This window comes from Eurosta solidaginis, chromosome 1 (assembly GCF_040869045.1).
Source record: "Eurosta solidaginis isolate ZX-2024a chromosome 1, ASM4086904v1, whole genome shotgun sequence".
Taxonomy (NCBI): Eukaryota; Metazoa; Arthropoda; class Insecta; order Diptera; family Tephritidae; genus Eurosta; species Eurosta solidaginis.
This window is the reverse complement of record NC_090319.1, coordinates 4,480,157-4,507,945: the sequence shown is the minus strand read 5'-3', so window position 1 is coordinate 4,507,945 and position 27,789 is coordinate 4,480,157. Positions and strand designations below refer to the sequence as shown.

At 35.9% G+C, this 27,789-nt stretch overlaps 2 protein-coding genes across 2 annotated transcripts; one reads left to right on the top strand and one right to left on the bottom strand.

Annotated features, from left to right (window-relative positions):
* The first annotated feature begins 189 nt into the window (after positions 1-189).
* LOC137238825 (uncharacterized) lies at positions 190-5,727 on the top strand. Its single transcript, XM_067763849.1, has 3 exons — positions 190-1,220; positions 1,393-1,503; positions 5,476-5,727. Exons 1-3 carry the CDS (start codon positions 190-192, stop codon positions 5,609-5,611), a joined length of 1,278 nt encoding a protein of 425 aa, XP_067619950.1. The 3' UTR covers positions 5,612-5,727.
* Positions 5,683-27,756, bottom strand: LOC137238824 (uncharacterized). Its single transcript, XM_067763848.1, has 4 exons — positions 27,084-27,756; positions 22,761-23,484; positions 20,814-21,299; positions 5,683-5,976 (listed from the first exon to the last, which is right to left on the bottom strand). Exons 1-4 carry the CDS (start codon positions 27,619-27,621, stop codon positions 5,709-5,711), a joined length of 2,016 nt encoding a protein of 671 aa, XP_067619949.1. The 5' UTR covers positions 27,622-27,756; the 3' UTR covers positions 5,683-5,708.
* Positions 27,757-27,789: the final 33 nt, after the last annotated feature.

Here is a 27,789-nt window from a genome sequence, read left to right as displayed (position 1 = left end):
TGCAGTGGGGTATAGTGGAAAGTAATAAATATAAATTTTAATAGAAATGGCAAAGAATCAATGGCAGTTACTAGAACTTGGATGGAAAAAAAATTAACTAGAATTATATGGCTTGGCGACATCTCGAAAGCTTTCACTGCAATTAGTACCAAATTTAAATTCGAGCGCAATGTTGGCTCCACAATCGAAATGAAATTTGTGCATGAATTATATTTATTGTTCATATTACTACTTCCTAACTTGTTAAGTGGTAAAGGTCAAAATACCACAACTATTTTGACTAAGGACGAATCGTTCGCCACTAATATTTCAAGCAACATGAACAGAGGGAAAGACGCAAGCGCACTTCGTCCTGCAGTTGAACGTATTTTTATGCGTCAGAAACGTTTTCTATTGGCCCCACCTAAGACACGTCTCAAATTTACGCTGAATCTAAGCAAACAGCTAGTCGCCAATATTCCCAGTGGATTTAATTTCAATATAGAATTGGCATGTTATTATCCCATGATAACAAGTAGACTAGATTTGATACCGAAGCGCTTACGCCCGACGACCACGATGAAGCCTAAGCCAAAAGGACCTACTACACCACTAATTGTACAAATCCCTGGTTCACTTATACGATATAAAGCAAAACCCGCTACAAAACCACCAAAAGTTCAACGTATTGATGAGAATGTTGGTCAAACATTGCAATGGGTGGATACAAAGAAATTAGTGCAATCCACAACTCCATCACAATATTACAAACAACCACTAAAGTGGCAAGAGTTGTCTAAATATGGTGCTCCTGGGTATGCACAGCGTTATGAATGGACACCTGCTAAACAATGGCCGCAAAAGCAACCGGCATGGTTGTCAAAAGATCCGAAATGGAGTAAGTGGACGACTATGACGTTGCCATGGGCAGCGCAGAAAAACAATCAGCAAAAGTTGAACAAATGGCGAAAATGGAACAATTCAAATAAAGCTAGCAGCACTTGGCCAAAGAATTCTCGTTGGCAACGTCACACACCTATAGCAGAAATGGGGTACGTTAACGCAGAAGGTCGTAATTCCGAAAGTCAGCCGAATATAGTTGATGCTTTAGATGAATTGGATGAAATCGAGCCATTGTATGCACACTTTCCTGAATTGGATGATCATTATGAATGGAAGCATTACCATAATTATCGTGATCGCAGACAGTTGTATTATCAGATGGACAGTTTGAGTGGCATGTATGTATATAAGAAATTCCTTATTCGAGTAAGGTGAAATAACACATCGTTGGAAGTTGAGTGGGTGTAGTTTAGATTAATTCTTGATGGGGTATTGCTTACAATTCTTATTAGGGTTGTCCTTCAAGCAGTAGAAATATTTTAAAATGCGTTTATTGTTGCATACTTTCAGCCTTGGAATTGACATGAAATCCTGCATTCTACGTGCTATTTGTGATTGCAAGCGTTTCTTGCTTCCGCCAGGCTATTCAATGGTACAAGACATACTTCGGCTAATGTTCATGTAAGTTATACAAATATCTAGATTTTAAAAGGAGTTTAAATTAAGGCAGTGCAACAATATTCTTAGTTGCGCAGTAAATTGTGACCTTTAAACTGAAGCCTCGAAATCGTTGTGCCAACTCCATGTTTGAAAATGAATTGACAAAGTTTTGAAACACATATCGGATCACAGCTAGGGTGAACATTAGGGCGGGTCGATTTAAAAATAGCTCATTGCTCTGCGAAAATCGTGGTCTAGGGATCAAAATAAAAAACTTTGCCGAAGGCACCATACCTTTAAAACGAATTCTGATGTCCCCCCCTTTGGGTCGAACTTTTGGGTAGGGGCAATTTCAATTCTAACTGCTGTGTCTTGTGGTGGCTTAAAAAAAACAACACAAGCAATTTTACGATCTGCAATTGTGTCACAGTGATACCTTCATTTTTTAAAACGGTTGAATAAAAAACCCACAGAACTATGTTTACGACATGCAAATGTATCACAGGGATGCCTTGGTTTTAAAAGGGGGTTGTAAAAACGCTAATTTCTAATAATTTTTTTTAATTTCTTTTCTATTACTAAGTTAAATTCATTCTTTCATTTACATATGTTCTGACTAAATAAATTTCTAAAGAGAAAAATAAACTCCAAAAATAAAAAACATAGGCATTTAAAAGTGGGATTTTTCAAAATTTGCCCCTAGAGGTATGGTTCCTTCGGAAAAGTTTCTTATTTTGATCCTTAGAATATGATTTTCACAGAGCAATGGGCGATTTTTTTTGCCTCCCTACATCAAATTTATTACGCTACTATACTGCTAAAATGAACAGGGTACACTCGCAAACATCAGAGTGCCGATTTATTGTCGTTAAAATGGATGGGCTTGGTTTGACATTCATATAAAAAAAAATAAATGCAAAGCGTGATAACCTCCGAAGAGATTTTCTACCGAGCTTCTCTTCCAATTTACATCGTGCTCCTTTTTATTTTTTCCTACGAATTGGCGGAACGGGACCTATATGTTTCACACCGACTCCAAACGGTATCTAAAAGGCAGATGAGTTTTCACTGAAAAGTTTGCGATAGATTGTTTGCCAAATTACTGCCGGGGGGCGGGCACGCTTAGAAAAACTTTCTTTTAATTGAAAAACCTTGTTTCTTTGATGCGCTTTGCCCGGGGCGTGGACTCAGGATCTTCGGTATGCTACCACCACAACACGGCGGTTGCTTGATATACTCATGAAAATTATTGGAGCGAAACCTTCACAAGGAGTATTCTTAGTGAAAATATTTGTACGAAAAAGGACCAAATCGACAATCAATTTAGTGATGGATATACACCGGAAAATATAAAGCTAGTAAAGTAAAAACTTTGATTTATTATTATTTAATTAACAGATATTCGGTAAAATTGATCGCCTTATCGTTAACGCAACCATGTTTTTTGTCAAACGAACCAATTAATTAGTTATTTCAACAGAGTAGAAACTGCTGGTCACGGGCTAACAATATTCTGCGAAAATGAAAAATTCTAAATCAACCTAACTCATTTCTCTGTTAAAACAACTGATTTTTATGGCCATATCAACAGCGAGAAACTGTCTACATTATGTCGAGGATTCGGGAAATTATGCTCACGGCGCCCACAATTTTATTCTTATGACCATGGTACCACAATTCCCCTTATTTGCAATTTTCTGCTGAGTTCGAATCACTAAACTGTTGAATAAATAACTCCAATATTTAATAATGCAAAATGGCCTTTATTAAAGTACTTCACAATAACACTCAAACTTTGCAACGAATAGCTTGCTTAATAAACAAACTGATTGATAGCTCAAGTGAAACTCTACTATTCAAAATAATACTGCTCTTGCTCGCTAGATAGCGTCTTAATCGAAATCTGAAATCAAACTGAATTCCAGCGCCTCTACACTTGTTGCCATTTATACTCTTTGATTTCAACGTTCGCATCTTCTATGCGCTTCCAGAATCTACTAGTCCATCAGCTCTCAAACTTCTCAGCTGTAACTACAATTGCACAATTTTATAGCTTTTCTCATTGCATACTTTCAGGAGTATCTCAGATATATGCGTGCATTGACTCTCCGCTGCCCGTATACGTACATGGTACATATGTGTAGACGCAATTATTGTTTCGTTTATGTAAAAAAAAAAAAAAAATCGTTTATGTAGATACATAATTATTGAATTATTGATGTGAATTCGCGTCACTGCTTAGCATCGGCTTAGAGATAGCAGCACCCCTTAGTTTTTGCTAATATTCGTAACAATATCAACAGTATTCGATGTTATTCTTATGTTGAAAATCTGTTATTTTAACAGTTTTCATTGGTATTCTTAGGGTGACAATAGCCGTGTTTTTTAACACGCGCGTATACGTTTCGTTTGCGCGTGTTAAAAAACGCCTATCTTCGCTTAGATAATGCTTAGGAGACCCATCTAGCGGCTGTGGTTAAACAACTAGCTACAGCAACAGGGTGTACCGAAAAGCGGAGACGCAACGCTCTGATGGCCATAGGGTATAACATATAGCTGAATCAGTTGCGATGAATTGTGGGCACACATAGAATACATAGAATTAGTGTAGAGGGTGAAACAAAGACACATATTTCAGTTACATCTGAGTATAAAGCGTATTGAAATTTAGTAGGACAAAATTTATGCGCAGCAATTTCAGAGGTGTATTTATAGTTTGTCGACTAGCAGTCAATATATAGTTTAAGCGTAAACGGATATAAGCGTGTTAAAAAACACGGCTAATAATAATCATAAAAGATAATTAGCAGAGCTATGGCATTTTTTTGTTGACATTTTGCAATTGAAATTCACAGTAACTTTAGATGAATAATCCGTAATTCGGTTGATTTTGCCAGCTTTATTCTTTCAGTTACTGCTTAAATTTTTTATTTCTTTGTACTACTTGTTGCTACCTAGGAAGAGAAGTTGCATTCGAGATAGAAAATTTAACCACTTAATAATTTTTCTCCTTCGACGTGCATTAAAATATTTTTTTAGGGTCCATTTTATGAAGGATAAACATAATTTTTCCCCTTGTTTTTACATTAGTATTTCACTATGTGTAATCTTGTCTAAATTTTTCTAAATATGCATTTCGATATTTGATATTTCCATTTTGTTGCATTGGGTGAGTTTTGAGGTGCATAGCTTTGTAGAAGGTCTTTTAAAGATCCGCCGCAAGATTATATATCTTCATTAACGGCTATGGTGGTGTGGAGGTAACGTGCTCGTCTACTAAGCATAAGATCTTAGGTTTAAGCCCCAAATACAAAATACTTTATAAAAAGCGTATTTCTGCTACAAAAAGCATCTCAGAGAAAATTATCTGCCTTGCAGATGCCGTTCACAGTCGCAGCAGCAAGACTCGAATTTGAAGAGAAGCTAGGCCTAAATATTCTCGTAGGTTTATCGCGAAAATTTTTGCTTTACGTATTGAACCTTGAACCACGTTTCAATTTATTATCAAATCTTTAGTTTACCGGATAATCTACATAAAAATTTATGGCGAAACTCGAAATGTTATCTCAATGTGTGTGCCATCTAACAAAACTTGCTTTCCCTCTTGTTATATTGTTTCGGTCCTCAAGTTTTGATCTGAATGAGAAATATCGATAGCTGGACTTTACAGGGCTCTGTTTAAACTGCATTTTTAAAAGATCCCGATATATCTCAACCTCTGCTCTATATAGACGAATTGCTTTTTTTTTCTACTTTATACTCAAGTTTGCGAATGTACATGAAATTGAGCTAATAACAAAAACAGTCAGGGAGCCTAAAATTCCTTTTCACCATATCTGAGATCCGTTAAAGAATAAGTTTTCAGTCGCATGGGCATCATTTCCAAAATTATTTTGCGCCACTCATTTTGAAACTGCTTAATGTAAATTTTATGAAAAAAACAAACAAAAAAAATATAGTAAAACAAAAAATTTTGTATTTTACTTCCCACAGTTTTCCAACAAAAAGTGGGATTCAAGACGAATATAGCCGCATCGTACAATCGGATTATGAGAAATGTGATTTGGAGCTAAAAGCAGCATGTCCTTTCAATATGTTGGCCTGGTTGATGGGACAAACGCGGAACTGACAACGTGTGATATTTATTAAAAAAAAAAATTACGCTAAAAGAATTTAACTTAACAATTTAAGTTTCAAAGCTGTTAATTTTTTATTTTTTTGTTGAATTATTTAACAAAATGTGTGTCCCACAATGATTGCTGACAGAGTGAATATTCTTTGGCACAGTTGCCTTCAAAAGTATTTGCACGATCATAGCGTTGATCTTTGTAGTGAATGCGGTTCTGTAGAATATCTGCCTCCAACGCTTCTGGAATTGTAAAAACAGCGCGCATTATTTCGCCTACAAAAGTGCCAGGCCGACGTTCGTTGGATTTTTGTCCAGTCTCGCAAAGAGCGCGCAATATGCATTGATGACTGTGTTTAATGTCCAATCTGAAATGAGAAAGACAAAGTCAAATTGAAGTGTGTTGAATAGACTTAAAAGAGCTCATAATAATTTATGATACTTTTTCAGTTTAAATTCAGATAACTTGAATTAAAGATCAGAAACTTAATTTAAAAATGAGATGGTTATAGTTTTTATATTTCCAGTTACAACTCATATGCCGAAAACTTTAATTCAAGCTAAGAAAATCTCAATTGAAAAATAAAATTCAATTCAAAAATTGCAGTTCAGAAAATTTTCCTGCAGGCTTTAAAGATTTTGGCGAGAAAATTACTATTTCATAAAATCGCAGCTTAAATTCAGAAAATCCCAATTCAAGCTTAGAAATAAACAAATTAATTTCAGAAAATTATAGTTTGTGTTCAGAGAATCACTGTTCAAATTTGGAAAATTACAATTAAGAAAAAAACAGTTCATGTTGAAAAAATTACCACTTAGATACAGAAATTTACAATTAAAATTCAGAAGTTCGCTTCAAATTCAGAATTCAAGTTCAAAAACTTTATTTTAAAATCAGAAAGAAACAGTTCCTGTTCAGGAAATTTCAATTTAAATTTAGAAAATCATAATTCAAGTTCATAGGAAATCAACTCAATTAAATAGCAATTCAAATTCAGTAAATATAACACATAATCAGAATGTTCGAGTTCAAGTTCAGCGAATGTCAATGTTTTTGAACACAATTCAAGCTCAGAAAATTACAACTCAAATTTGGAAAACCACTATTCAAGTATAGAACTTCATTTCAAATGCAGAAAGCTTAAATTTCAGTTCAGCAACTTCATTGTAAAATCAGAAAGTTACAAGCCACACTGGGAAAGTTAAAAATTATATTCAGTGAGTTTCAATTCAGGTTTAGAAAATCTCAATTTAAAATTCAGCAAATTACAATTCCAGTTCGAAAAATAACAACTCAAATTCAGAAAATTCATTGCAAACACCATTCAAGTCTCAAATTTATATTGTTGGGTATAATTCCCCGCATAAACTCGCACAGTTTGACAATCTTTTTCCAAGTTGTTGCAATGCTGTGGAACATTAGTTTAGTTTAAGCGAACTTGCACCCAGCCTAAGTTTAGAAAGTTTCGCTGCACGCTTTTAAGATTTTATATTGCATACATAGGTAGCTCAGTTAAAAGCTCTACACCCGGCCCGTTAAAATATTTGAGTTAATTATTTTTAGCGAGCGTTTTAAAATTTGCTTATCTAACATTTTACTATTATCCAAAATTGTACATCCACTAGCACGATTTTGCTTATCATCTTCATCTCATTGGTCCATTCTATTTAGTACTTCACAAAGCTTTCTTATGCCATGTAATTGTTTTAAGTAATTGAAGCTTTCAGCAGAAGTTTATTTTGTCACCAGCGTGTGACATTTGCAGTTGACCTTTTTTTTAATTTACCATATCCACATTGATTTGTCCTTTACTCAAAGAATTCTAAATCTACAAGGAATTTCGATGGCAATGTCAGTGAAAAAACACAATAAAAGTATTCGTTTGTCACTATCTTCACATTGTAGCTTATGTAACTGTTCCATGACATGGTTGGATTCTTTGCAAGGCAGCTAATAAGCATTGTGTGAATCTCCCCTTTATATGTAAGTATATATACAAACGTACATACATATGTGTTAGGAAAATTTTCTAATATAATCCCCAGCAAACACTCTCGCTTGGCTGAAACTGGCTATTTACTAGGAAGTCTTACAACAAAACTAATTATAAGAGTTGATACAAATTTACCAATCGGTTTGACTGATCATTCAATATTTTGTCTTGTTTTTCGTAAACAAGATTCAAATACTTTTCAGGTGTACCACCTTTAAGATATTAGAATCCAGTCTATACTACCTCTTTCCAGCTGTCCGTTCGTCCGGCTGGATTTCGATCTCCAATTTAAAAGAAATGAATAGTGAAAGTGTTTATTATCTGATTACATATTCTGAATCTTGTTTGACCATTTATGAACATGAAATGTTGTATTAACTTTCATTTGGCTTGTACCTATCAAAAAAAAAAAAAAAGGGGGACGAAGTCAATAGTAACGCCCCGATTCTAGTGTGGTAACAATATTCTTCACCACGGTAACGAAATCATGTGGAAACTTTTACACCCTTTTGGTATTCTATCCACGAAAGTAGCCGGATAATTTTTTACCCACAAAAGTAGGTGGTTACAGCGAAATAACCACCCAACAGCTGTTGTTTAGAAAAAGGCAAAACTGAAAAATAAAGAATTGTAAGCGCAAATAAGTAAAGATAATAGTAAAAAAGTGTTGCCTCTTGCTATATATTATATATTTGTTTACATTATGTACTTTCACAGAATAAATTACAATATAGCTATGTAAAATTTTATGCATGTATGTACATATATACACATCGTCTCGTTTATTCGTTAACCTCGTACGTACGAGTGACACATTTTCGGTAAAGCCATGGCGGAACCATACAAGGTGGCAGCATGGTGACATACCTACAAACATAAATAAAAATTCCATGTACTTTGTTTTTGTAAATTCAATGGACGAATGTCAAAATCGTACTGCGCCGGAAGTTGATGTATCAAATCAAATAAAAAAGTTTATATTCAGCTGTCGCATGCTGCCACTTTGTATCGTTCCGCCATGGTTGAAGCGAAGAAAACCAACTTTTAAATTTCACCACAGACATTTGTGAGTTTTTCGGTAATGACAGCGTTACCACTTTGGCCAGAAACGCGAATAAAAGAACTGGTAACGATTTTCGGTTACACAATGTTCTGGGTACTAATTTACCGGTAAAGCTCAGAATCGGCCCGTAAGTGTATAGTTCAGTGGCTGAATTCCGTTTCACATTTACCACTTGCCCTTTCCATTCTTAATCACTTCGGAGTATTATGTGACCAAAAATTTAAATGTTCAATTATTTGTATAAAAGTGACTGCAATCAGCTTTCTTATGCAATCATGTATTGCAAAAACCTCGTAGCTACAGTCGCAAATTTTATAAAAATTGTTATTGCAATCAATCTCAAAAACAATTATTTTGGTTTTTTGTAATATTGATTTTCATGAATATGATTCCAGAATTGCGGTAGGCGGACCATAGTAATGAATCGCACACTTTATTTGAAGCAGCTAATGGCCTAATTATTGTATATTTGACGATTTCAATAATAGAATTTCATAGTGTATCTAAATCCATTGTTAGATTGATTACAAGCGAAGTGATTACAACCAAGCTCATTGTAGTTTGTAATTTACAAATCACAAAAAACGCTTTCAAATTTGGCTACAATCAAATAAGCAGCGCAGTCGTTGATTGTAAATATTCACAGCTCAGCCATAGACCATATACCCGAGGACTTTCATAATTTTTCTCCAAAGCCAACTGCTCAAACATTTGTTTTTCACAGACTGTGCCACTAGCAAATAAATCCTCCACAACTATAAAATCAAACAGCTACGCAAACATTGCACACACATTTACATAGCCACAAGGAGCGCAAATAACATTACTCACACATATACATAGAAGACAACCCCAGCGGGTCAGAATATACCCGCTGTAGGTATGCCTGTCGTAAGAGGCGACTAAAATACCAGATTCAAGGGGCTGTGTATCGCAACCCTTCAGGTTGCCAGCACAATATATAGCTTCTCCAAACCCAATTGTCAACCACACCTATCCGCGGTGAATCCTGTTTCACTAACAGACGAGGCTCTGGCGACCCCAAGCTCCTCATGGAACTTGGGGGTGGGGAGGAAGGGATGGGCTGAAGGTTTAATGTGGCCACATATATCGTTCCCGAGATGGTCGGGCTTGTACCTTAATATTGCTGTGTTACCGGAGCGTACCGGATCTGTATCCGGCAAAGGACCATTACATCGATAAAACTCCTCAAAGCCTTCGGGGAGCAACCTTATCACTACAACAACAACAACAATAACAACAACAGCGAATATGAGATACAGCAGAGAGAAGTAAATAAGCAACTTATTGAGAAGGTTGTTCGCGAAAAGACTAGACCCTGGGGGAAATATGCGAAAGATGCAACAGTCCAAGTGATGGTTATTCAGTTTGATTTTAACACGTTGTAAGTGAAATACGCGAATATTTTGAACTGTGAAATTGTATTTCCATAGTGCGGTAAATAAAGATCCTTTTTATAAGGAAAATTAAAGTTTATTTGACAGTTCGATTTGAACGACAACAAAAAGCAAAAGAGGAAAACCCTTAAAATTAGCAAGAGTAGGTATGCACCTATTTTATTACAAATAATAAAAAAAGGTTACGTTTACGCACCGGTAAACGTTTTTTCATATGGTACGAATATGGTTAGGTGTAATTCTGTGATTTTTAATAAAGCAACGTTCACTAACATTTTTTATTCAATAAATGCATTTTTTATATGAGGCATGCAACCATCCAAAAGTGACTGGTTTCATCTTCAAAACTAACTTTGACTGAAAACGTTGGACTACTGGGAAATATTTCGTGCATAAATCTTTGAGTATGTATTAAAGTTAACTGATATGTTTATACAATCAAGTTTCGTTCTGCTTGAAAGCATTCAGATTTCATATGCAATATCTGTGATTGAATTTAGTTTCATACCTACAAATATAAGTATGTTAACTAGCTTGTATGAAATTCTGCTTTTATCATATATTTGCTATGAAATTTTATTAGAATTATCCATACGAACATATTCATATAAGTATGAGTAAGTGCAAGCTGGTATTTCCACTGATGCAACCACGCAAACACATACAAACTCCTATGTATGTCAGCGCTTAGCTCTCTAAGGAACAATTACACTCATGTTCCGATGGTCTTATGTTCCTACATACGTACAAAAACAATATGTATACGCATATGTAAGCATGTAGAATAGTATTTACATGTAAATTATAGGTTTTTATCTCATTGCATAACTAAGGTTGGTGGATATTGTGAAATGCAATTTTTATATGCATTTACATACTTACATTTTGGTAAGTATATTTGCATATTTGTTGTTAGGATTGTGTGATTATACAGTTGTAATCTTTTCAAGCAGAAGAAAATTGAAATTGATTGGCAATTCTGTATATATTAGTATAATATTTTTGAGTGGATATGACAACAGTATGACATCACGTGAAAAATGCGGATGTGTGTGTGTGTGAGTGTGACTAGTACATTGTTTTAAGGTCATAAACATATGAACGTGTATATGTGCCCAATTAGATTTGCTATTTTTTTGGGTGCTCTTTAAATTTTTCTTTGTTACCGAAGGTATTCAGTAACTTTTTCGTGTCAAACAAGTCAAAAAAGTAATAACTTTTTACACTATTCATTGGTGTGAAATTAAAAAAGAAATTCAATTAAATCTCTTTTTTTTAATTTTGTTCAAAAGGCAAAGAGCTATCTTAACGTTGCATGGTCTCTCCTGACTCGGAATGGCACTCTAATAATAACAACCGCTATGTGCACCCATCAATTTCGCTCCTTCGCTTCAAGGACTTTATTTTTACTGGTGATCTTATGACGGCTACTGGCTTCGCCGGAGAACACGTGTGAAAATAGGCCAAATTAGCAACATTAAACAGTCTTTTTTATGAATAAAATTTCATTTCTACTTTATTGGGTCAGCTTGTTCTCAAAATATTCCACAATGTTACGTATACGACATGGTGCCCCATGGTTAATCTTTTTCCACTGAAAAGTAAATCTTATAACTTTAAACGAGCAATTCTTATTTGTTTGTATAGTCGAACGATCTCGGGAACTGCTCAATCGATTTAAATGAAATTTGGCACAGAGATAATGTATCACCTTCTAAGACTTTCTACCTAGGTGTTGCCACTCAGAATGTTTCTCAAGGTTGCCACCTATTCGAAATAAAAAAAACTTGCATGAGTTATGCCGATATGGGTATCAAACGAAAGGTATTTCACTCCGCATTGCAATAGGGACATCTTTGAGTAGGGTTGCCATTTAGGGTTGCCACCTATTCGAAATAAAAAAAACTTGCATGAGATATGCCGATATGGGTATCAAACGAAAGGTATTTCACTCCGCATTACAATAGGGACATCTTTGAGTAGGGTTGTCATTTAGGGTTGCCACCTATTCGAAATAAAAAAAACTTGCATGAGATATGCCGATATGGGTATCAAACGAAAGGTATTTCACTCCGCATTACAATAGGGACATCTTTGAGTAGGGTTGCCACCTATTCGAAATAAAAAAACTTGCATGAGATATGCCGATATGGGTATCAAACGAAAGGTATTTCACTCCGCATTACAAAAGGGACATCTTTGAGTAGGGTTGCCATTTAGGGTTGCCAACTTTTCGAAATTAAAAAAAAAATTGCATGAGATATGCCGATATGGGTATCAAACGAAAGGTATTTCACTCCGCATTACAATAGGTACATTTTTGAGTAGGGTTGCCATTTAGGGTTGCCACCTATCCGAAATTAAAAAAAATTCCGTGGGATATGCCGATATGGGTATCAAACGAAAGGTATTTCACTCCGAATTACAATAGGGATATTTTTGAGTAGGGTTGCCATTTGGGGTTGCCACCTATTCGGAATTAAAAAAAATTGCATAAGATATGCCGGAATGGGTATCAAACGAAAGGTATTTCACTCCGCATTACAATAGGGAAATTTTTGAGTGGGGTTGTTATTTAAGGTTGCCACCTATTCGAAATTAAAAAAAAAGAAACGTTGCCAGCACAACGAAGCGTTGCCAAGCAAAGCTTGGTCGCTCAGGTACTACAAGTTTAAATGTCAAAGTATATATAGGTATTAGATGGCAAGTGCTATCTTTATTATATATAAAACTGAAGACCCTAATTTGCTAAGAGAAAAATATCTCATCGACTTGGCGAATTTGCCTAATTAAAGTCTTAAAATTACATGTGTTTGCTTTATTTATGTGTCTGGTTAAATTGTTTAGTTTCTCAACAGGGCCATGCATTACCTAGAACGTTTATTTTGCAACCGTTTATGCTTTTATGATAAAAACAAAAGGCCTACTGCTCTCTAACATTCCCATTTTATGCTCAAATAGCACAACGGCCAACGTCGCTGCTCACACCCGTATACAAATTGCTGGAATTGATTGGCATACTAAAATTAATCTAAAATGGGGGGCGGGGACGGCTAGCCCCTTTATTTCGATTTAGGTCTTGGTCTTATTTTGTTTGAAAACTCTCGTTTATGACACCTCCTAAACAAACCAGATCAACACCGAAAGTTTATATACGATTTACTTTTAAATTCATATATTAAAAAAACGAATTGTTTGATACGCGATTCGCTCGAAATTTGATACTTAGGTAGCAATTTGTCTACGCTATTAATTCGTATGCATTTTATCCAGGAAATGAACCAGGCGCATACCTGTACTATCAAGTATTCTTAAAAACACGGATTGCTTTTTGCCTACAATAATATTGGGGATTCTCGGATCAGAGATCGACCTATTTATAAAAAATCGAATTTATCGTTAATGAGGGAGTGGTAAGTTGGACGGGTTGAGGAAATGGAAGGAAAATGAGATGAACAAATGTAAGGAACAAACACACAAAACAAGGATTAAAATGTCTGACTTCCACTTGCTTCAGCTAATCGCAAAAGCCACTGTTGGGTAGCTGACATTTTTTTTTTCAAATATCTACAAGCACTTTGGCAATACTTTAAAATCCACCTTTGAACTATAAATACCGGTTGGTGTACAACCAAAGGTAACGAATAATCGTTCTGGAAAACAACAGAACCAGACGAGGGCTCACATGCCCCCATTGCCATTTGCATCGTGATAACCTCACTTGTGAAATTTCCAAAAATTTTTTCTTTTTTGAATTATTTAATATCAATAATTTCAATCTCGACATAGAGCTGCCTACAACAGTTCATTTTTTTCTGTGCGGTGATATGAGAATTCAAAAAGCAGAAATGCTTGCATTCAAATTCACTTCTTATTTTAGCAATCAAACTCATTTCTGCTGCGCACACTCTTTTAAATCAATTTTTCCCTACCTTACCCAATCTAAATAAGAGGCCACAGTTAGTATCCATGCTGGTAACTCAATTCAACTGCAACATCCGGTTCTTGGTTGCCGGTTGCCATTTCCAAAGAAGATCGCCATAAAGCAGGAAGTTTTGCGTAACTGTAACTAAATAGGATTGTCGTCAATGACTGTTGCAATTTGCATGTTGTACAAACATATATTTCAGGTTCTTGTTGTTGTGTAAATCTTTTCAAAGCATTGCAATTTCATTTCAACATTGAAAAACTGGATGGAAATATGAATGTAGGTACTTTGAATGTAATTTGTCCTACTCTTGAGACCCATAATATTGCGTAAGTATGTATGTAAGTTGTAAGATTAGAAACTTTGACTTGAGTGAAACCGAAAGTGAGTCACTCACATTGGTGTTTGTGGACAAATAGTAATATACGTAAGGGATTTGCAATAACATGCACAAGATTATTAAATGCCTTAAAAGGAGATTGGTTTATGGACTTATAGTTTTATTTCAAGAGCAGCGACGTGCTGTTTGCAGACGGTTTACAACGGTTCGCGCCTCGTTTTCAGGCTTACAAATATGTAGCTGATTCAGATTTTCTGAAATATGCATAAGCTCGCAAATATTTTTTGCATGTATGGAGTACTCGCTATGGACCAACCGAGTGCTCCAAAATTAACCACAATTCATACAAAAAATATGGTTCAATTAACATTGCGATGTCCTAGGACTGGACCATATACTCCAGCTCCGCATTACATCAGAGTAATCTATGGAGTACCCACAGTCAAATAAACATCGTGCAGTGATTACAATCGTTAAAAACGAGCAATGATCGGCTTACAATATGTTCGTGTAGAAACATGAGTTGGTCCATTGCTGCATTACAGTGGAGTATAATGGTAAGTACTCCAGTGGACCACATGGTCCAACGATTTTTGCAGGGTAGATATGCCGTGTGTGTGGGCAAAAAGTAGATCGTGCCCAATCTAAAGTGCAATGTTACAATTACAAAGAGATCTTTCACTTGGGGCAATGAACTGCAAAAATCGAACACAACAACGTTCGATTAAATTCGGCAACATGATCGTGTTCAATGATCCAACTTGCTTAAACGAACATAATGGACATTGATTTAAAATCAACCAACTTATTGCATGCGTGAATATAATCAATTTAGGCGATTGCTCGTTTGCCTCCACCGCGATTACATTCATCGGAATAAAAAGACAAATTTGAAAACTCCATGCGTCTGAATATTTGCATGATTCTTCTGCCCTTACGTCACGGCGACAAGCTACATATAAATATACATATAAACATACATATATACATTGCTTACGATTCTGTTTGTTTGCCGAACTAAACGATACTAATTCTCGTGCTTTGATTTTATTCTCCGCTTGCATTCGTTTTATCAATACAATCGTACGCAAAACCTGTTCAGTCATTCGATTGCAATCGTGCTAACAGAGTCTTGTAAAGACAGATGCTGAGTTTATTCAATTACGAGATTATTCATATATGAGTTTATTCGATATGAGTTTATTCGCATGATTGAATGTGAATGCAAGTTTTAGTGATTGATTAAATCAAGAAAATTGTGATTTTTGCAGTTCTCTGCTTGGGGTGCACTGGCTTCGGGCCAACTGATGTTCACAGATTGTTTGTGTGCAAAGAGTGAAGTAGTGCAAATACTTGTTGGATTAGTTTTTCTATTGATAACATACGTGATACCAGAAGCAATATTGAAGGCAGCATCAATAACAATAACACACACCTAATTGCACGGTTTTCGTTGCTTAAAGAGTTTGCAGAATTTAACCAGATATTGTGCGCTTTTTGCCGCTATTAAACACTCTCAATGATTCAAACTTCGTTTGCTCCATCAGCTCAAGCATTAGTAATTGCTGTTAGTGATGATAAAAATAAAGCTAGTGCGAAACCTAAACAAAGCACACCAACTACCAATACACGGTCTTCACAGGCATTAAGCTCTGATGATTCTTCTGCTGTTTTTGTGGCTACAGATTCTAGCATAAAAAATACAAATACTATCGCATTTGCTAATGCTGCTGCATTATTGTATCTCACACAGTATCTTAATATTAGTAAATGTTTTCACGTAACCTTTTGTAAGTCTCGTACTTCAATCTCTACATCCTACTATATTAATGAGCCACGACTGACCATCTAGTCTGAAATTCGAGATTTATGAAAAATCTTTGACTTAAGTTTACTTTCAATATCATATAAATCATACAAATGCTAAATCTTATTAAATGCTTGCAGAATTTACTGACCCATACAAATTATAACTTTTTATATGTCCTTAGTATGTTCCAAGTTGGAAAAGGCAGTTTTCATATGGGGCCATATTAAATTTCCATGTTAGCAGACGAGAATGGCTGCGGTCGAAACTTTGTGGATCCTATCCCTACATATAATTTAAGATGCCTCCTTATTAACTTAAAAATGTTACACAATAGAAGAATCATACTATATCTTTGCTTTGTTTTCGACATAATTCAAGGCTTAGCAGATGTATCCTTTCTATTAGAATGGATTAGCTTTCACAGGAACCTTAGAAGTTATGACATATTTTCTCTTGAACGTGTGAGGACTAACTATCTATATCGCGTAATAAGGAAAAGGGATCGATTTAAACTTCAACTCCAAGCAATATTATCAGTGTCGAAATAGGTTTTAATTGGGCCATGTTGGCCTGTTTGTCCATCCGCCGTTTACGTTTCTGATAATACCCCGCTCCTCTATATGACACTCTAGCACTTTACCCACTAATACAAGACGTCATGTTCAAAAAATGACTCAACATAAACACTACGTCCAAAAAACAAATTTTTTTTGCTCTGCAAAGACCCCTAGCAGCAATATTTTTATGCCAAAGTTTTTTGAATTGAAAAAAGCTTGTTTCTAAATTTTAGATGTTGTTTTGCCTTGTTATTTCTTGCCTGGAACTTGAACTCAGGATCTTTGGTGTGGTAGGCAGAGCACGCTACCACCACACCTAAGCTGCCGGGAACCTCTACGATTGAATTTATCTTACATGAACAGGAAAAATAAGTTTCTAGCTATCTTAATATGATATTAATTTCTAATATGTATGTATGTACATTAGACTGGGTTGGTCCCCATACAAACAAAAAAGTTGCTAATGTCCGCCCCGAATTTTAAAGATTATGTTGAGAGGGTTTCGGAAATTTTTTTTTATACTTCGAAATACAGCCGAAAAGGATTTTTCGTTGTAACTTTGTTATTTGACGACCGATTTTTAAAATGGATATGTCATTAAGAAGCTTCACATTTCCGTTTAATGCCCTTTTAAGCTATGAAGTCGCTTTCACATGATTAGGTCAGCTAACAAAGTTGTGCTCCTCATGGAACTTGGGGGTTTAATGTGGCCATATAAATCGTTCCCGAGATGGTCGGGCTAGCACCTTAATGGTGCTGAGTTACCGGAGCGTACCGGATCTGTATCCGGCAAAGGACCATCACATCGATAACACTCTCCAAAGCCTTCGGGGAGCAAGCTACAACAACAACAACAACATTAGGTTTGTATTGAAAAGTTAATAAAGATATGCCAAACAAAATGAATAGGGGAAGTCAAAGTAAATAAGTGAGTCAAACCTGTTGTTTCGTATTTATAATAATAACACTATGCGACAAAATCTACTTTTTTTCTGGGTATTGGACAAAACCCACTTTTTTGTAGAGATTGAAGCTTAAGTAAAAAAAGTACTATCTCCGTTTTTCGAAGTGAGCCTCCAAAAAATAGGTATCGGCTTACGAAGTTCGAAATTATACATTTCGAAATTTTATTTTTTTTTTTTTGTAAACGCGTTCAGCAAATTGAAAAAGTAAAAATGTGGTCGTGGTTCGCTCTTTTCCCTTATTTGAAGCGCTGAGGTGAAAAGTCAGACTCTGTCTTCTGACTACAGTCAGACTCTGACTTCTTCTTAAGCCGATATATATTTTTTGGAGGCTAACTACGAAAAACGGAGATAGTACTTTGTTTACTTAAGCTTCAATCTCTACAAAAAAGTGGGTTTTGTCCAATACCCAGAAAAAAAGTTGATTTTGTCGCATAGTGTTAATATTATAAATACGAAACAACAGGTTTGACTCACTTATTTACTTTGACTTTCCCTATTCATGATATTTGGCATATCTTTATTAACTTTCCAATGCAAACCTTAATAATAATTTTTCCTCCAAAAATATCACGAGTTTCAGGTCTAAGTATAATAAGGATCAGATAAAATAACATTTGCAATAAATATCGAAAGTGCTATAACTTATTTGTTTATTATTTTAGTACTTAATATGGTTTAAAAGCAACATTTTCTTGAATTTATAAGTACTTTCGTTTGGTAAGGCAAAGAGGATCCTTTGGGGGGGGGGGGTGTACAACTTTGTTAACTGACCTAGTCATGTGAAAATGACTTCATGGCCTAAAAGGACATGCAACGGCAATGTGAATCTTCTCAAGGCCGAAATAATGACATCTCAATTTTAAAAATCGGACGTCAAATAACCAAGTTACAACAAAAAACCTTTTCGGCTGTATTTCGAAGGATAAAAAAAAAAATTTTTTTTTCCGAAACCCCCAACATAATCTTTAAATTTAGGGGCGGATATTAGCAACTTTTTTTTCGACCCAGTCTAATGTACATTAGACTGCCTAACCCTGCATATAAAGAAAAAATCATTATTGTTTCAAAAGAAACTCAAAATTATTAGTTTTTGATTTTTATAGTAAAACTCAAAAAGTAATAATCAATATGAAGTAAATCGCAAGTAATAAGGATCTTATTGATGAATTTCGTGTGTAGATGTCAATATGGTTTAATTCTTAATAGTTTAATATTTGATCATTAATAATTACTTGCAATCCCTGATATTAACATTTTAAGAAAAATCTTAAGTTAGGTCGGGATAAAAGTAGTTTTGATCAGCTTGCACATGGACTAAGTCAAGAATATTAATACTCAATCATGGCTCAAAGAATATACTTTATTTCTCCATTCCAACGGATAAATTGCAAATTTTTTCGATGACCCTAATTTACATAAGAATGTTTCATAGATAAGAAGTCATGAATTTAAAAGTATGTGAACTTTAATGCGTACACATCAAATAATGCACATACATGTCTTGTATCGACTTGAAAGTAATCTCTTTGCTGTCTTAACTTCGCTGCAAAGCTATTTGCATACTTTCAAAAGAAAATGCATCAGAATATCAAGCCAAAGTGGATGCTAACAAACTAATACAGGGTGTGTCGAAACATTTTCGATATTTGACTAATTTATTGCACGATACCATGGAAGCATAAAAAGTTGAAGGAAGGCGATTAATGCTACAACGGTTCTTCTTCAAAACGAACAAAATGAGTTAGCAAAATTCAAATTTTCGTTAATATTTTGAAAAAAATGGTTTCATATGTTGGTATTTGCAGGAAGTAACTATAGATAAGGTTGGCGGAGCGAAGGAGCGACTGGCGCGCCTTGTTGGACGGCCGTAACCGTTTAGACGGTTAAGCGTCAATTAAGTAATAACTATACATAGAGCTCCCGTTCATCAGAACAAGTGCAGCATGAAATGTTCTGAATAATAAACCATCGTTTGAGTAAATGTCAAAAATGTCTCATTCACACCAGTGCCGCCCTATGATGTAGCTCTTCCTACTGTTTCGGCCTTCCTTTGTTGTGTTACTAGCCCTAACCAGTCCACGTAATTGGGGACTATTTAGTATCTAATTTAAGCTGAATATATTGCCTTGAGTTAAACGATTATCCCATTCGAGTAGCCTCATACAGATTGATCTCTGCTTATACTCGTATGTAAAATTTCTTGGAAACTTTCCAGTGATATGGACCGTCCAACATAGTTTTGTCTCGAACATAATGAGCTTCCCGATGTGACCTCTTGGAAGCTGGGCTGCTTCTCAATTATTTTATATTCTGGAACTGTAGTTACTTGCAACCACCAAAGCCCTCTTTAGCTGTGTTCACTAGCAAATACCTGCCTGCCTGTTAAGATATTTGCCCCGATTGCCCACGTAGCCGCTCTACATATGTATGTACTCCCTGCAGCGAATTGCATTAGTTCCGAACCATCGCAGAACTGAACGGAAGCTGGTAGGGTCAGTTCCACCGCATCGCAATTCTTTCAACTGACACTTTTCACATCTTTGCAGACTTTTCGAACTCATTCGTAACTGTTTTTGTCGGAGGTGATTCCGAAATAGACGCTGGCTTTGATTGAGCGCTGTTGGCGCAAGTGTAGCTAAGAACTGCATCCGATTGGCATCAATTCGAAGGTAAATATTAAACCCGTAGGTCAAAAGTGTTTCTTTGCGTGACTCTCTTTTCAGGATCTAGCGGCTAAATCTTCAGAAATGTTCTGAAAGTATCTGTAAGTAATTACTGGCGTATTGGCATGCTACTCGATTGGTTAAAAAACTCCGGCTTTTAAAGCTCAATAATTCAAGACTAAAGATGGAAGTTTTCATCACTATCATTTTTGTAATGTATAACTTTTTATTTTGCCACACCCTGTATTCTCGCTATAAAAAATTCCAAAAAATTGTTTATTTGCGACGTGTATTGCAATTCTATCCTACATCCATACACATATTTATAGGAATAACACATTTACGACTTGTCCCATCATGGATAAGTGAAAAGATAGAGTTCGTGTGTAATGCAAAGGAAAATGCGGAAAAAGTCTATGATAAAAATAAATGTGCTGCTCTATGCAGCCAAAATGAGTGTCACTTACTTGTTCAGATACTTTTCAATCTTCTCGTATAGCGCTTGCCTTGTACTTCGATGATGCCTCACATGAATTCGTTCCATGCGACTCAACTCGGGACCGACGATGCCACTGCGACGATAGCGACAAGTAGGCATTGATTGTTGGTGTGCGTTACTCGCACTTGAGTTCTTATTATTGTTGTTGTTATTGTGAATGGTGTATTGTGTTGTTGCAACTGTTGCTGTTGTTGACTTCTTTGGGTGCTCATCTGCTATGCTGCGCTTACCGAAGACCGGATAAATTCGATGTGTCCGTGCTGTGGCAGGTGGTTGTCGATTAAATCCGGATGCGGCTCCTTCGGCTTCTTCTTCATTTTCATGCTGTTGCCACGCTGACTTTCCTTGCCGTTCGTTTCGTTGTTGTTGCAGTCGCTGTTGTTGGCTTTGTGAAATTTTGGCATTGTAAATACGTCTAGAGGGAATTGGTTTTCTACGCAATGAATTCGAAAGTCTGTATGTGTAGTAAACGGAGAGTAAAGTACAAAGTATAATAAAATCATACGAGAGAAAAATATGAATCGTATAAAAATTAATAATTTTAAAAGCGTGAATTTAAGTTGCTGCGAAAGGATTGTATGATAGAGCACAGGGTGTTGAAAAATTATCGAATAAATTGTTTTGCCTTAAAGTAAGACAAACTAAAAATATGGCTCTCAGATTAGAAATATGTCTCAAGCCAGGCCTTAAAACAAATTTCTTGGACCGAGAGAGCTCAAAATGTGTAAATCAGCCGAATCAGGGTACACCACATTATTAAATGACATGTTACGGTATTGCTTGAAGCTGATCTAACGTGCGATACGGCCTTTATTACGCCAGTCATTGACTCCTAGTGACGTAGGTAGAAGAAGGATAGGTTGAAATGGCCACTTACTAAAAACGTCACGTAGACTGCATATGTCCATAAAGATACCAGCTACTTAGTAGCTGCCTCGAGATCTGCAAACTCGGGCCCGCAGAATCCTTGACCTCTCGAGTGCAGAACATGAACACAGCACCGTTTCTTTCCACAGCGCACACCCCCGACATCTGTTGTTACTAACGAGGTCTAATTTATATGCATGTGGCTGCTTGAAGATCATATGCATTGCATGTCTCTTCGATTTTTTCCAAGCAAATTAGGACGAATACCGCGATTTATCGAGCGCAGCGCCCTCTTTTGCCTTTTCGTTAGGAGCCCCTCTGCTTTAACAGTAATATCCGTGTAGCATTAAAAGGAATTTCAGGTTCCAGCCGTTTCTATTTCCTAACTTTTAGAGTGCATTTTAGTCAGAGCTCTTTTCAATAGAGGGAGTGACTGGACTTCTTCAAGAGAGTACTGCATCATTTGTTGGCAGCCAGACTGCTTTAAGGGAGTCCGAAGGTATTATAGTGTCTCCTTTTGCTGGATCTCCGCTTATGAGATGAACAGTAAAAGGAGGCGTGCGACTACCACAACCAAAAAAGCTTCAGTAAAAATTCTAAGGAGTTGTGCTGCTGCTTCAATGCTTCGACAATGACGCATTCAATCAAGCAACCGCTTAGGAAGCTGTCAGTATGAGGAGGAAGGGGTGTTGATTTATAAATTTCCTTGCATATCTCCAGGACTGCAGACAAGACTACTCAGAACTCTTGGCAATACTTTTTTTCGACAGCCTGGCAGAGGTGGAGAAAGTGGATCTTTCGCTCATATTTAAGTTTATAAAAGGAAGCAAGTTTGTTAAAAACCAATTAGGAGGTTTTTGGAATTCTACCTAGCGGACACCCTAATGCTGTGATTGCATGTCGCACGCTACTGATAATTTCAGTTGAGATTGCAATTTCAATTGCTTCACATCAAATGAATGAACCCGTATTGACGCAACTAAGTAAGTGTGTATGTATGAAAAAGCGCCACTCAAACTCAACTGCCTTTCAAAAGCATTGGCCTCACCTCGATTTCAGATTCCACCAAGGATATTGGCTGTAGTAGCCATTTTCTTCACCCACGTAACTATGCGTGCGTGCTGGCGATGAATTGAAACGTCGCTGCGAAGTCCACTTGCTAAAAGGATTCACTTTCAATGTGTTCGTTGTGAAATTTTTATTTCGTGTTTTACTGTTACTTTCGAACTTGTAGTAGTAATTGTCCTTACGCCGCCAGTCGCTTGGATGTGTTTTGTAATATCCACCAACCGGTAGCGCCACTTTACGATGGTAGTAAGTCTCTGTTGGTCTTCGCAGCAAATTATGATTCTTACTGTTGTAATCATATTTATTACTTCCGTTATAAAAGTAATATTTTCGATGCATTGGTGCATGAAAAGCAGCAGACAGTCGTTGGGTACTCATGGAGTTGGTGGCACTTTTGCGTGCAGCTGGACTTGTGGCTGTCAACAGATTGATGTAGTTGGGACGTGAGCTTTTCATTATTGTTGGTTGTAAGTGCTTTATAGTTATTGGTGCCTTATCCATTCTTATGTCCGCATAACCGTTCGCTGCTGTTACTGTGTCGTTGGGCCTCAAATCTGGGTTGTCAGGGTCATCTTTTAGACGATTAGCAATTTCTTCGAGTACTTCACCTTGCGGCTTATCCGGTAATTCCCAGGCCAGAGCGACCGTTATACCAAGAATGAGATAATTGGTGTAATCAACAACACCAAATATGGCATCGTAGACTGTGTTAAAAGAAAAATAGGAGAACATGGGAAGGGTTTTAAATATTAATATTATTAAAAATTTTAATGTTGATTTATAAAGATTATTGATACAATTTTGAATTGGCCATCATCTTAACTATAAACCGACAGCTTTAGTAATAACCAATTCTTCTTTCAGCTGCGGCTCCTGAAACGTGGAAAAATGATTGGTCAAAAAAGAAGCGGAGCCATGCCAATTTTATAATATTTTTATTTCCATGTTGAAATCTTTACCTATCCCGATTACTCTATGCAATTACGAACTACCGTTATGCTCAGTTGAGTATAAGAAGTGTAAAAAAACAAACAATGTAATGGCGTGAATTTGATGATTTTTTAAACTGTTTTCTATTTTAGGCCAGTACTGGTTGACTTAATTATTCTATAGCTATGTGAGTTATTCCAAATACCTAGGAATAACTGCCCAATATACTTGAGGTCTTAAGGCAAATTAAAAGAGGAGAAAAGAGATGATAACTGTAATTGGAAATAAAAGCCCCTTCTTTAAATAATGAACCTTTGCCATTGTTAGCCTAAAACTGTGTTACTGTAGCCCACAAAACAACGTGTAGAGAGATTCTATTAGCTATAGCCTTGTCATAACGACTATATAGAGGTCATATCCGACTCAAGTCATATTGGATGCCCTTGGTTCTCTCTTGTGTTTTAGAAGGAAATTGGCCTTGCAAATGCCGTTCGGAGTCGGCATAAAACATGTAGGTCCCGTCCGGCTAATTTGTAGGGAAAATCAAGAGGAGCACGACGCAAATTGGAAGAGAAGCTCGGCCTTAGATCTCTTCGGAGGTTATCGCGCCTTACATTTATTTTTTTTTTTTCTTAAGAAGAATATTTCCAGTCAGAAATCCTGCTGCAAAGAGTGTGATATCATCAGATATTTCCCTACTATTTGTTTATTAGTGAAAAAAAACATATTCTTCGACCAGATAACGACCTTTGTGTGCGGTAACCTTTGTCTACAAAAAATATAACAAATAAAACTCTTAGGCACTTCGCCCTGGATCAGTATAACATCGTACACATCTTTTATAATATTACAAACTCTGATTGCCATATTTTTCTAGAAGGCGGAATCTGTGACTTTGGTAGATATCATCACTTTCCATATCCCTCTTAAAAAAATGAATACGCAAATTAAATTAATTGTTAATAAACTCAGAAAAAGATGCATTTCACAGCTATAGAACGCACAAGCATTACTGAAGTTCTAAAAATAATGTGGACATCTACATTTTTAACTGAAACTAACATATTCAATCTAACTTGCTTGTAACTTTTCAACATGTGCTGTTTTCTTTTTTATTGAAAATAGGTCTTTTGGACTACTTTGGATGTGATCTTTCTTTTTATGCAAAAAAAAATATATAATCAATTGTGTGTTTTATAAAGTAGACAAAAATCTTACATCTATATTAGGACGGGTCGATTTGTCGGGAGGCAAAAAAATCGCCCATTGCTCTGTGAAAATCATATTCTAGGGATCAAAATAAGAAGCTTTGCCGAAGGAACTATACCTCTAAAATGAATTCTGATGTCCCCCCTTTGGTCGAACTTGCAAATTTTGAAAAATTCCACTTTGAAATGCCTATGTTTTTTCTTTTTGGAGTTTATTTTTCTCTTTAGAAATTTATTTAGTCAGAACATATGTAAATGAAAAAATGAATTTAACTTAGTAATAGAAAAGAAATTAAAAAAATTATTAGAAATTAGCGCTTTTGCAACCCCCTTTTAAAACCAAGACATCACTGTGATGCATTTGCATGTCGCAAACATAGTTCTGTGGGTTTTTTATTCAACCGTTTTAAAAACAGAAGGTATCACTGTGACACAATTGCAGATCGTAAAATTGCTTGTGTTGTTTTTTTAAGCCATCACAAGACACAGCAGGTAGAATTGAAATTGTCCCTACCCAAAAGTTCGACCCAAAGGGGGGGCCATCAGAATTCGTTTTAGGGGTATGGTTCCTTCGGAAAAGTTTCTTATTTTGATCCCTAGAATACGATTTTCACAGAGCAATGAGCGATTTTTAAATCGACCCGCCCTAATCTATAATTTTTAGCAAAACTTACAGAATATGGTAACTAAACCTTAATTCTAAAACATGTTTTTTGTTATCACATATTTTTCGGTACTTTTATAGGTAGCTATTTCGGAGGAAAAAAACTACTATATGAAAAAACCTCCGCTATAAATCTTAGAAGCTAGTTTGATTATTTTTACATAAAATACTCTACCTTAATTATAAAGATTTGAAATTAAATTATTGTCAGACATACTACAGCGTATTTTAAACCGTTCAGTAATTTTTTGAATTTGTTCACTTATCATATTTACATTCGACTCCCTATGAAGTCTTCTAGTGGAAAAATCCCAAGGTAGCCCTAGCATCATTTTGAGAACTTTGTTTTGGCATATTTGCAATTTTTTAATATGCGAGTTTTCAGTTATGCCCCATGGTGGGCAAGGATATAATATTATAGATAGGAAAATAGAATTGTAGGTTACCAATTTATTTTCCTTGCTCAAATTGGAGTTCCTATTAATAAGAGGGTATATCATTTTAATAGCTATATTAACTTTTTCTGTTATAAATTTAACATGATCGCTGTAAGTGAGTTTTTTATCAAACTTTACTCCGAGGTACTTAACAGATTTCTGCCATGATATTTGATGAGTGCCTAGCGTTAACCTGGTGCTAGGTAGATAACAAGGACTTCTTTTTCTGGTGAAAGAGATGGCTTGTATTTTTCCAGCATTCAGTTTAATTTTCCAATTATGCATATAGTCAGAAATACGTACTACAGTTTCATCGCCGATTTCATGCGAATAGAATATCAATATCGTCAGCGTACATAGCATATTGGCAATTTTCAACTTGTGGAAAATCTGAACAGTAAATAATATATAACAGCCAGGCCAAGTACTGATCCCTGAGGAACTCCAGTGGGTAATTCAATTAAGTTAGAGTATTCATTATTCAAACATACACTGTATTAACGATTGGCCAAAAAACTTTTTATCAGCTTTACGATATGCAGAGGAAAGTTAAAGCTGATTAACTTATGAATCAATCCATCATGCCAGATTGAGTCAGAGGCCTTTTCAATGTCAAGTAATATAAAAGAAAAATATATATTATTACTTGTACTCCTTTGACGCCTTTGTAAATGACCAATCTTCGAAAAACCAAATGCACATACCCTATTCTTTATAAGGACATCAGAATTTTGCACAGAATGCACTATTCTTTGTCTATGTGAACTTTGAAAAAGCTTAGAATTTGAAAAATATAAATAAAATTCTCAACTGAAATTCTCAGTAAACATTTGTTAACATTGTTGCTTGAAATTCGTATAAAATCACTTTGCAAAATAACCCTCTTGAGTATTCGTACACAGTCTTGGTAATTGCAATCCCGTCGGCATTTTATGAGTGCACACACACACACACACACACACACACACACATTCACATATCTATGCACGCAGTGACTCAATAAATTCAGTTCTCAGTAGTTTTCAACAGTTTTTAAGTAAATTGTCAACTTTAAACAGACTTACCCAATTGAAAAGAGCTACCCTCCGGAAAGATCAAATAACGACGTTTGCGCGAGAGTAAACGATGGTCCGGCGGCGCTGGCAGGCCCGTAACGCCATCGACCATCGTCAGCGCAGGGGATACACCGCCCACCTTTTGCTCCTCCTGTAATTTATTGTTCAACAGCTGTTGGAAATCATCAGTGTTGCTGTTGATGTTGTTGCTGTAGTTATTGTATGAGTATATCATGGTTTTGTTGCTGATGCTGTTGTCAATGGCTTTTGCATGCAACAATCGTGTAGAGGCAACGCTGTCATTATGCGGCAAGACTTCATCAACAAAAGCGGATGCGGATGTTGTCCTTGGCGCTGTTATAGCTGCTAGTGTTCTTGTATTCACAATATTTGTTGCTATTTTTGTTATTATTTTTGTTTGCATTGCTGCTGTAGCTGACACAATAATTGTCGCAATTCGCTTGTCGCGCTGTAGTGGCAGGTGTTGTGACAGTGTTGCCAATATGTTGAATAATATGAAATATTTATGAATGTTGAGCGCGCACATTTCCGATGGCAGTTACAAACTAAAGCTGTTGCGACGTTTTAATACTGCTTACAACCTTTTTTTTCTTAATTCATTTTTAATTGTCCATTGTTTAGTTGATTACATTCAATTATCCTTCAAATAGCCTTAAAATAGGTTAAATATTTTATACTGCAATTAAAACTAATC